This window comes from Lepisosteus platostomus, chromosome 14 (assembly GCF_059453375.1).
Source record: "Lepisosteus platostomus isolate fLepPlt1 chromosome 14, fLepPlt1.hap1, whole genome shotgun sequence".
NCBI lineage: Eukaryota > Metazoa > Chordata > Actinopteri > Semionotiformes > Lepisosteidae > Lepisosteus > Lepisosteus platostomus.
The window spans coordinates 26,940,153-26,952,400 of NC_142624.1; the positions used below are offsets into that span (position 1 = coordinate 26,940,153).

The following is a 12,248-nucleotide window of genomic DNA, read 5'->3' on the forward strand; positions in this document are numbered from 1 at the left end:
CTCTCAAACACGCCCTTTTTCATCAGCTAGCGGGACAAGAAAGAGAGAGGCTAGCAGCGGTAGCATCCCAGTCCCCTAATGCACCTCCAACCACCCGGCCTGGACTGGAGCTGGACTGACCAGCTGGGACCGCACATCAGGATGTGGAAAGCACTCCCCGTGAATTTCTTTCTTTTAACTTTATTCGCGCTTCAGTGCCATTCTCAAGGTAAGCTAAATTCACATTTGTTTTAGGTGCTACATCCCACTCCACTTGAGGGATGGGACACTAACGGGCAGAAACAAGCCAGTTTAGTTTTTGTATCTTCAGTAGCAAGGGTGGTAAATATGTGGGATATTGCATGTGAAATTCAATATTTCTCTTGTTATAAATTAGAAAGCAGGTTATTATAAAAAGGTCGTTCTAGAAACATCTCCAACACACGCATACTTACAATTCCTGTTCTTAAACAATATGAGTATAGAATCTCAATGTTTGGATTAATGAAATATAAAATTTGTTTTAAACAGCACTGTTATTTAGTTCCACCCTTTTTCTGACATTAGAGATTTCTCGCTTGTTTTAATTTCTATTAGTGTTTCGCGGTGTTTTTTCCAATCCTTGTATTTTTGGGATTCAGTGACAAAATAGCTGTGCCAGTCATGTGAATGTGTTAAATCTCTAGAACATTTGCACATATTCTTTAATGATTAAAACTAAGACAAAATCATTAGTTTTCTTTGGCATGCTCCTTTTCATTCAGCGTTTTCGTATTCAATAAAATTCAGAAACGTTAGTTTAATCTAGAGCACAAAGCCTCCCTCAGACAGATTTGAAGTTCTCTTGGAGAACTTTTGCCTGAGCTTTGCCGTTGCTAGGTAACAGAGGAGAGCATGTGACCAGCAGACAATCTGCGGACTGCAGGCCACTGGTACAAATCTGACTTGGAGGAACTCCTCCGCTCTTAGTTTTGTAACATGTATTTTAAAGATGTCGTAACTTTACAGCAGCCTTTTTGTACAGTGACAGTTTAAGACCCATTGTTGTGCAGGGGGATAAAATAGATTGATTTACTGCAGTCTGTTCTTGGATTTGATCGTGCAGACTTGTGCAGACCTACTCAAATTATAATCTGCTTTCTTTTTGCTCAACCCTTAGTATATAAGCTCCTTAGTGTGAATCAAGCCACTAATTATACTGCAGCTGCTGCTAGAAGCAACCATTTCTGTTTCAGAAACAAGACACAAAAACAAGATATATAAAATTCAGATTCAAAATTTGCACTTCGAGACTAGGGTGTCAGTGGAATTTATCTAAAAGTTCGTTTCGCATCGAATCTCACGGTGTTTGTAATGTATGTAAATTGGAATGTTTTCTCACAGAGTAATAGTCTCTGTATATAATAGATCTGTAGGTAATGTATTTTGGTTCATCTCAACAAAACATTACTAAAATGATCGTATATATTTTGCAAGTGTATTGTAAAAAAATATGTACTGTAACTTTGTACTGAGTATAATTTGTAATTGCTTTGATGGTTTAAAACAATTTTTAAAGAGTTATTTAACCATTTCCAAAATAACATCTACTAAGTATGTGCTTCATGTGATCAGAAAGAGATCTGTCTATGCACTTTCTATTTTTTCAAAACTCCTTTTAAAAATTTAAGATCCAGTAATGTCTTTGTGGGGTGATTATTTACAAAGTAAACTGTGAAACATTTTAAAAGCACCTTTGTCAGGTCTTTAAGGATGCTGATGTAGCAGTTATCGACGCTGGAAACACTGAAGTGATTGTAATTACTATAATATTTAACTAAGTGTTGTCATTACTTGTATTTTTCTGCTTGTAAATAATTTCCATTAAGGCATTTTTGGTGAAGCAGTGAGAATGTTAATAGTTTTTTAATGTTAATCATCTACAAAAATAGGAATTTCTTGTTCTTAAAAAGTTACCTTTTCAAGTTTAACACTACAGTGGTTCCAGTAAAGAAAACATGTGCTAATGAAGTTAGTCTTCATATTATTAAATGACAAAGTCCAGCTGCACTATGGTAAATAACCTGTTTTAGAAAATGTTTCCCAAAATACGAATGTGGTTTGCTACCCGTGTCTGGCTCTCCTAACATCATGCTAATGTAGTTCAGGTGGGTGGCTGCGTCAGCATGCGTAGGCTGCAAAGGAACAAGTAATAGGTTCCACAGGCGAAAAGGTTGTGTTTTCTTTCTTCTCTTTTCAGCCTGGAATAAACCTATTGCTTGTCCCATCATGCTAATGTGTATTTTTCATTTAGATCTCCTCAAAAAAGTGAGCAACTAATGGCTGATTTAATCCAGATTTATTCAGCATGCGTTTCAGAGGCAATGACCAAAACAGCCACGAGCAGGGGGACAGGGATTCTGTCATTCACTAATACTCGTGTCTGCTGGGGCTACGAACATCAGTTTTAAGGTCTAGATTTCAAGGATATTTGATCAACATGCAATACATTATTTTTACAATCCTTGAAAAGAGTCATTTTTACATTTTACTTTGGAATGCTTCAAACCTTAAGGCTTTCTTAGCACAGCTTGCAAAAAAGGAAATAATGAGCAGAATCTAAAAGTGCAACATGTAACATCATCTTGATATAACACTGGCAGGTTATAGCATTTAGTTAGCTATAGAATTGACTCACGCTGATGAGTAATGCCTGAGATGGGATTGATATCTGACATAGAGGCGTTGTTTGTTTTGTAAATCGCCTTCTTTTTAAAACTTTAGTTTACAATATACATTAGCATATAGTAAATAATTAAAATCCATAGATCCTTGTCTTAGAGCCAATGATCAGACACTTCATTTAGGCATTTACCTTGAGAACAGCACTAATTTACAGAAGGTACCATAGAATCACAGCTCTGGACTTGACAGGGTCAATAGATCATAAGAAGAATTAGATCATAAGAAAAACATATTGACTGAACTTTGACAAGCCAGTGCTACATTGTGCTTCTCTTTAAAAAACGTTTCAATGCGCAGTTATCTTCCCAAATGTAGTAAGCAAAACTGAGAAAAAGTCACAAACCTAACCAACTGTGTAACCAGAGCACACATGAGAAATAAAAACGCCTGCACACCGTACTGAAGTGACTTCAGAGGTCTGCAGACAGAAATGCTGATAATTTTGTCTTTTTGAACAATAAAATAAAACTGAAATTTTCATTATACAGTGTGTAAGCTGCTTACCTTTGTTTTACAGAAATCTGTAAGTGAAAATGGTCCTGTATCTATAACTGTTTTTGATGCCAGTATTTGTTTTTATTTCGGTAGTTTTGTGTCAAGGTAAGAGTAGAGTCAGTCGAAGTGACAAGAGGTTTAAGGTATGACCGAGTGCCACTGTAATGTTGGAAGTGGCTTGCAGCATTCACAGTGGCAGTGACAGTATGTCGTGTTACCAAGAAGGACCTGAATACGTGAGTGAAAATCTGACTCGTCTCTGAGAAATGCAAGGGAAGGGCTGGCGAACACATTTTTGACATTTGAAACCACAGTCAATAGGAACCTTGAAAACGAGAACAGCAAACCCATACAAATCAGAGGGAATGAGAGATTTTCTTTTACACCAGCTGTTTCTTTAACCACATGTCACAAAGCATGGGATTCTAGAATGAATATAACTAGCAGGCACCTCGATTTATAATATGTAGTTATTGGGGTATGCTAATTTTACCATATGCAATAAATTCTGCATTATCCCTTTAAATGGCACCTGTGGACCTGTTAATTAGAATCCACTCCGTTTGGATTGACATTGAAGGGGTTATATGCCATGACCCTGTCTTGCCCATAAGGATCTATATTATCTACAATAGGAGGTGCACTACTTAGCATGATATGCAAGGAATGTCTGCATGTATAGAAATGCTCCAACCTTTATCTTACTTTTACCTTTAGATCTTCCATATCAGACAGCAGGATGCAGTCCTCTTCATCTTATTGTCTGTTGATGCGTCCTTGTGTGGAGGCATTTGTTTTCAGGGAGTACTAAAAGCACAAGTAAAGCACAAAGTGTCTTGTGTCATTTATTCTGTTGCTAGCAACCTTCATTGCAAATGCTGTAGAGGGAGAAAGTTTTATTTTATAACATTATATTAACATTATATGTGATTTTAGACCCAAGAACAGAAGTTAGCACAAGCAGAAGCCAGTAATCCTTTCCCTGTGCAGAACAGCTTTAGTAAGGCTGTTCAGTTGTGTTCAGTGAACTCAACAATACGGAATCACAGGAAAATATTAATAAAAACAAGTAGAGAACGAACTGTACACTTTTGAAGTTAACAAGGCAACAAGCTAACTAGCAAGATGAGCAGCTTGAATAACAGTCTGTTTTACTGCTCTTGAGAAGGCCGCTAATTAGGGAACTAAAACATTCAGTTGACAGTACCAGCTACACCAGAGGGAAAGCACCTTAGTGGTACTGTATTTTATGCATTGTTTATGTCTATTTTAATTTAAGAATGTGATCTAAAGCTGTCCTCCCAACACAGTCAAGTACAGCCTAATAATAAGTAAACATTTCCTGAAGTCTGTTGTAGAGTTACTAAATAGCTCTAAATGAAATAGCTACAAATAGTTTCCCAAGTTTCCCTTCTGATTGTTCTTATAGAGCACAGCTTTCTGTTTGGGACTTTAAACTACAATGTTTTGTGTCGAGTGACAGTCATTGAAAAAACTCCAATCTCAGAGTCTTGGGGAATGAAAGGAATGGCTGGCTGTAAGGATGTTTAGTTTTGGTAACATAACACATTTCTTACAAGCTGGCATCAAAACACAGGAAATGGAGAAACGTTGGTGGTATCATGTAATTTGACATTATTTTTTTGCATAATGTATTTTAATTTCAGTGATGATGTAATATGAGTTTGTTTTGCACTGCTCTTAAACTGAGTCTCCTTTTAGTGTTCTATATGTGTAAAAAAACTGATTTAAAGATCTCTTTTCTTTCCAGTTCCATACAAATAATGCATATGTCAATTAAAGTCTCTTAATTAAATGTGAATATGTATATTCTTATAATACTAAAAGGTTATTTTTAAAATACTGCAGTTGTTAAATGCAACTGAATAATTATAAACACCTGATAGATTTCTAATTTAACTCTTATGTTTCTAGTTGAGAACAAAACAATGTTTAACCTTTTTAAAATGTAACTTTATAGCATTTTAGAAGTTAAGGGAGGATCAATTGCCTTTTTTGCACAGTTATTTGTTTTGCATATTGTGCTTTTTGGGAGGAATGAAAGAAGTGAGCATATACTGTATTTTTATAATTATTATACATTTATTTTAAATTTAATTTCATAGCTTTATTAACTCTTTATTAACTTTATTAACTCATCCCCATCTGTTTGGGGAAGTGTTGACTTCATATCTTATCCAACCATACATATTGTTACAATAGTTAAGGATGCAGATTAAATTTCTTATTTCACAGGCTTGGAAGATTAAGATGATTGTGATTTTATTACACGATGGAAGTTAACGAGGCAACACGTTAACAAAAGGACTGGCCTTTAGTTATTGAGCAATGCCATGATTAGACGATTCTAACTGTCAGCTGCTTATTTTTTAGCAAGAGCCTCGAAAAGATGTTTATGGCAGATAAGTTGTGATTTTTTCTATGCTGTAGGAAAATGCAAAAGATGTCATTCTTTGTTTCTAAGGGCTCTCAACTTGTACTATAGAGATTTGCTGTGTTTTGTGTTATTCCATGAGCCAAAGTCACTTGTTCCAACATTGACTGCTTTCATTTACATATGAAACAGGCAGCGGCAGCCCACTCTGACAACATGGACTAGCTGAACGCCTCATGGTGCCAGCTGTATTATCTGTGAACATTCAGGGTTAGCGACAGAACACACTGCAACAGCACAAGTATTGATAAAAGAAGAGAGAACTTTTTCTGGGCTCAGATGATTGGAAAGAGATGTTTCATGGGAGACGAGTGCTTTGGAAACCATGCCTGGTTTCATGGTTCAAGAAAATATACTGTACCGCAGACTAGTCATCCATCTCTGTTTCTCCCTTAGCGTGTTGACACATCCAGTTATGAGGCTTTTTTTCCTGCTGGGTCCTCCATTGTGCCATTGTGATTTCACAGCAGACTCTGACCCATTAGGAGGCTTCTTTCTAATGAAAATTCCTGTGCTGCTTCTCTTTGTTAGACAGGGGTAGGGTGTCCTTATCTGTTCCAGAGTTGGTTTATCCTGCTTGCCTACTGTGGATTTAATTTAGCTAATTAGAAAAGACGTGCACAGAAGAAAAAAAAAGCTGCCCCATGGAAAAATACAAAACCTCAGAAATCAGCATTTGTCCAGGACAATGTTAATCTCTTCCACTGCTCCAAAGTTTGTACAGGATTAGTGATAAGAGTTTAAAAACAAGAATGATGAAATGAAAGGAAAATGAAATAATCGTTTTTCACCTTTACGAATCAAAGTTCCCTTCTTTCTCAGTTTGTATTCTCTGCTCAAGTGGCAGTACCACAGCAAACTGTCTGCTTTCAAAGTCTTTTCAAGGCTTGCAGTTTGCAAACAGCTGATGCAGAAGTTGTTACTTTTTTATCCATCATTGTGTGTGACTTCCAAAAGTTCATTCTAGCCATCTTTCATTTTTTATTATTTTTTGGATTGTATTTATAGGAAGACTAGTGGAAATTGAATATATTTTAAGGAATTAAGATGTAAGATTTAATGATCCGTATTTATTTTTCTTCATGCTAAGAGTCCATTTGTGTTCTTGCTTGCATGCCTTGAATGCTGTATGTGTTACCTGTGCTTTAAAATTGATGCAGCAGCCCCCAGGATAACAAAGGAAACCTTTCAGCTGATGGAGGACATTTTTTTTTAGTAAACTGAGCAGGAAAAGGTTTTACTTACCAATTGATGGATGAAAGAGTTAAATTAGAAGCTCATATTTCCGATGTGATTCAGAGCAGTGAGAATCTGTCAGTAAACGAACCTCAGACAAGAGCTCTTGATCTGAAGAGCGCATTGTAAAAATGGATATTCATTTCTACATTCAGTGACTTTATAATTTAAAAGTGAGCACCTAATCCACATTTATAATAAAATGTCAATAAAATATTTATATATTCATATTAATACATTTATAGAAATATATATTTAAATACATTATGAGTTGTGAACTCATGGGACTGGTAGACACATTGAAAAAAAGCATTTGTCAGATGTTTTTTTGCCTCCTTTACTACCCCACATTGTGTTTTTGCATTTACCAAACTTCGCAATGCTGGAGCTCCTCCAGAATGCTCTGCCTTCAACAGAATGTCTGAATGTGACAAGGACCTTCCTCAAGTGCCAAGTGTAAGATGGACGTAGTATTGGGTTATACAACTGTTGCCTTGGGATTGTTAATGCTATTTAAAACCCCAGGCCTTCCTGTCATGTAAAAGGTTGCTGTGTCAACACAAATTCCAACTTCGGTGCTCTTTTGCCACATCAGGGTGGTTTACACATTGGTTCAGAATCAAGTTCGTTTTAATTAGGAAACTTAAAATTCAGTCAATTGAATGGCTACAGATTTTGTTGGCAGGGTTTCTTCCTCGACTTAAATTAATCAGCTAAAGATCAAAAGATGACATCATAGAAGTGTTTAAACCTCAGTGCACTGGAGTTTCTTAACTCCTTATTAACAGGCTGGCCATCTGGGATTCTGAAGCATGTTTCTGCTGTAGTATCTGGAAAAGCAGTTGCATGGACTGTCGCTCTTTAGCAGATTATTTTTAGGTGCTCTGTGCTCGAAATACACCATCTCTAAAACAATCAGCTTCTGAAAACCTGCTTGAGACCTCGGTTATCTGTGATTGGGAGTTTTATGTAATGGATAGGTTTGAAAAGAATTGGGACATGTAGTAGGTTCACTTAATTCTTAGTCAATATTGAGAGCTATGCTATACAATTAAGAAGTTTGTTTTTATGAAGTTATGTTTTTATGTGGTGCTTGGAGAACAGGCAAAAACACATTGCAAAAGCAGTAAGTTATACAAGCCTCTTTTTCTTTTAAAGATAAAATTAAATGCGGAAGCTTATGTGCCGTCTAAAATGACAATTACAATATGCTAAAAATCAATCATTTATTTAACAAACCTCTCGTTGGTGACAAAAATTGCTTCATTTTCTAGAATAGGAGGAGGTGATACAAGAAGCAGTAATAACTGGCAAATATATGAACTTGGCCATTGATATAGACAGGAGGCTCTTGTCCATTTGAACTTATTTTCATCTGGGGATTGCTAGGTTTTTACACTGTTCTGTTTTTCCTAGACATTTCTGAAAGAACTGGGGAAGCTTTTCAAAATCCCTTCATTCATGCTCTGTTTCCTATGATATTTACAGACTAGATGAGCCTACAGTACATTCATGCTTATGAGGGTAAACTTAAAATCACTCTTTCATTTAAAAGAAACCCTGCAAGCATGCTGATTTGTCATGGCACAGGTAGCAAGTGAAGGGGAAGCCTGAATGACTTGCATGTTTTTTTGTACTGTGCAGAGTGATAAATAAAGTTCTTAAATGGCTAATCCATTATTGTGTTTCACCAAAAAGAAATCTTGAAATAAAACTAGATTGTCAAGAGTGTTGTCACTTTTCTAAGCCTTTTGGGCCTGTGCTTCAAGGCAGTTCTTTGGTTGTGTTATTTTCGGGTGACCTTGGTGGAATTTGATAATTATATTATGAATGAACTGAATGTACATCTAGGTCAATTCATTATTACAATGTTGCATCGTTTTTTGTAGATCAATAAAGGAATTCTATCATAGTCTTTTTGTACTTGCATAGATACGTTTCAAGCGCATATTTTATAAGGGAGTGAGTGTGTTTAAAGGTAGTTGATAAGAGACCTAGACCACCAACCCCTAGACCTGCACCACCAACCACCAACTTGCATTACATTGCGCAAAGAATTTGGTGTAAGGGCTCTAGTACCACGCGGTACCACTATTTATCCCAATTAGGTTTCTGACATGTAACAGCTTATGTGATAAATCAGGGTGTCACTGCAAGACAATCAGAATGCTGCATTCCATTCAGGCTGGACGTGCTGAGCAGTCTTCACTGAACTATGCTGTATTCGCTGACACAAATGTTAAGTATGGTAATTCAGTTCTGCTTTAATAGTGCCAGTGCCATTCCTCAATCTAGACATCTACTGGCTCTGATGAGCTGGGGGGCTTTGGGTTATGTACCTGACACAAGACTGACACATGCTGAATTAAAAATTATAAGCAGACTACAATGGGCAAAACGGATCAGTTTGACTTTCTTATCTCCTTAGGCACTTTTTCGAATTATTGATTCATCATTTATAAAACAAACAATTCAGTCTTAATATAATAAAGTGGTATAAAACATTTTTGGTTATTGCTGAAAGGTAGCCAGCAGACGTAGCAATATATTGTTTATTTTTGTTTTATACTATTTTAAAAAAAACGATTTTATGATTATAGATAAGGATAACTACTGTTTTTTGTGCTAATGTCAGATTTTTGTGCTGCTAACATTTTTCAGGAACCATATCTATATCTATATCTACGGTATATCTAGATCTAGGAAAAAGACACTTTGTTTTTCTGTACATCCTCTGACTTTTTCAACTCTAAACTGCCTTCTAACTAGGTCCATAGAAGGACTTGTGGCAACATTACAGAAATGATGTTGTGGACCAGTTATTATATCTCTGTGCGGGAACTTGGTGGAGTCAGGGAAAGTTGCTTTATCATTGGAAGGGATGGCGAAGCTTTTAGCTGAAATTTTTGTCCTAAAAAGATTACCTTTTGTATTCTTTTTTAGTGATAAGACTAAAAAAGTCTACATTTAATAATATAAAAGTAAAAAAGCTCTCCAAATGATAAAAAAATTGTATCGCCGTTGGTGGTATTAGTGATATACTGTACAGTTGCAGAAACGTTGGAGAGCATTCATCTGAAGTTGGGTAATCCATTAAAACATTTAAAATGGTATTTACTAGGATGAAGGAGTGAATACAATTAGAAGTGGCATTATTGACAAAAAGTACAGCTTATCTAACAATATTTAATACACTTAATAAATCAGTGAGTAAAAGGGCTTCAGATACAACTTGCCAGTACTTATACCTGTATGTAGGCAATCTAATCTATGTTCAATCTATGTTCATGTCCATGCTCATGAACTGAAGGCAGACCCAGTACTCCACTGTATATGTGGTCCTTTGACATTTTGCCCGGCTCTGATAACAGCCTGCTGTCTGCATTGTCTACAGGATGCGAGAGCGGGCAGTTCCGCTGTGCAAACGGCCGCTGTGTTCCCGCTGGCTGGCAGTGTGATGGGATAGCGGATTGTTCCGACGATTCGGACGAAAGTGGCTGCCGTGAGTAAAGCCCTCTTCTTGCCCCGCCCTTCCTCCCTGTCCGGCGCGGTCGGTGGTCTGAGTAAACTGACGCGATGATTGCTGTGTGCCGCCAGCCGAGACGACCTGTGCCGAAGGCCAGTTCCGCTGCGCCAGCGACGGCGGCTGCATCCCCGCGGGCTGGGTGTGCGACGATGAGGAGGACTGCGAGGACGGCACGGACGAGAGGCAGCACTGTCGTACGTCTCCCCTTCCTCGTTTCCCGCCCATCACTCTTCCCGATAGTCTCGCTCTGTGAAGATGTCTCTCCAGTGACTTTTAATTAAAACGACAAAGCTTTAAGACAGGTCACAGCAAAAGACTGTACTTTGCTATGTGTCCTCTTTCATTTAGTCGAGCATGAGGACAGTCTACTCGCTCAATATGAATAAAGGAACATGTCCAGCAGTTGGAAGATAAAGTTTTGCTGGATGATCCGGTTTGTATTTAGGGTGTTATAGGTGTTTAGGGTTTTTGCTAGGTGCTCCAGCTTTATCCCACAGTCCAAAAACATGCTTTTAGGGTACTTGGCTTCTGTGAAAACTGGCCCTAGTGTGAGTGTGGTTGTGCCTGTGTGCGGGCCCTGTGATGGACTGACGTCCCATCCAGGGTGTATCCTGCCGTGCGCCCTTTGCTTGCCCGATAGGCTCCGGCTCCCCTGTGACCCTGTACTGGATAAAGCGGTTAGAAAATGAATGGATGGATCTTGGTTCATTTTTTTTGCAGATTCGTTATTCACCAAGGTATGCCACCATCCTCCCCTTCACTGTATAAGGTGATGACTTTTCGACATGAGAGATCAAGAATGGATGGCAGGATGGATAACGTAACAGCATTGTAAAAACAGAATTAGTCGGGAAACCTATACAAAACATGGCTGCTGAGCATTGGTGTACAGTACTTGTTTGTGATTTTGAAATTAGTGTAACTTTTAAATGAAAACTGGGGTTCGGGCTTTATAAAGAATAGGTTCCTATTGTGACTTTTGATTTTTGTTAGCTGGCAGAACATGCTCAAGTGGGCAATTCACCTGCACCAATGGAGCCTGCATCCCGGGGGACTACAGGTGTGATCGGGTCTCTGACTGCTCCGATGGAGCTGATGAGAGAGGCTGCAGTAAGTCTTTCAGTCTTTAACATTGGATTTCCTTTTCGACTCGTGCTCCTTTGGCATTTTAATCAATTTGTAAGATTAAGGGGCTTGTTGAGTGACAGAAATGGCCACAATATGCTACTTGTTGTCAGAAATTCATTTCAGATTCTTTGGTGGATTAGCTGAGCTGATGTTCAGTTACAATTCCATTATTGTGGTGGTTTATTAGACTCTTAGAGCAATAGACTGCTTGCTTCTTCTGTTTTAGAAAACACAAGCTTTTTACATACAGATGTGAAAATAACTATTTTGCTGTGGAATTGTATTAGTATTAGTACTGGTAGCACACATTACTAATAATTCAGCTGTAGTTATGTGTTAGTTTACTCTGGAAACTTTGTAAACTTTGTTTCCCCAAAATACACAGAATACCACAAGAAGTATTTACTGTACTTTGTTTTTATAGAATCAGGGTAACATACCATACATTGAACCAATTCTGCTATTACGGGTGAAGGAAAAAAAATAGAGCCTTACTATGGCCTTTGTCAATTGCTGAATTATTTTTGTATGAACTAGTCTCTTAAAGCTGGTTTGAGGCTACCTGAATGCATTTAATTCCCTCAGGCCGTAACGTGTGGATTGTTATGTATTACTTGTGTCTGGGTATTACAGAACAGCCTCACATTGCAAAGCTTAGTCTGTGTGGGTTTCAGTACCTAAGTATTTCAACAGACTCATTTATAT

At 37.6% G+C, this 12,248-nt stretch overlaps 1 protein-coding gene across 2 annotated transcripts in view; it reads left to right on the plus strand.

Moving 5' to 3' along the window:
• Positions 1-12,248, plus strand: part of lrp2a (low density lipoprotein receptor-related protein 2a) — a 77,743-nt gene continuing 65,495 nt past the window's right edge. For both annotated transcript variants that reach the window (XM_088605381.1, XM_088605382.1), the window contains exons 1-4: positions 1-208; positions 10,284-10,391; positions 10,487-10,609; positions 11,409-11,525. In XM_088605381.1, coding sequence (XP_088461507.1) covers positions 79-208; positions 10,284-10,391; positions 10,487-10,609; positions 11,409-11,525 — 478 coding nt within the window. In that variant the 5' untranslated portion in view covers positions 1-78. The remainder of the gene's footprint in view (positions 209-10,283; positions 10,392-10,486; positions 10,610-11,408; positions 11,526-12,248) is intronic.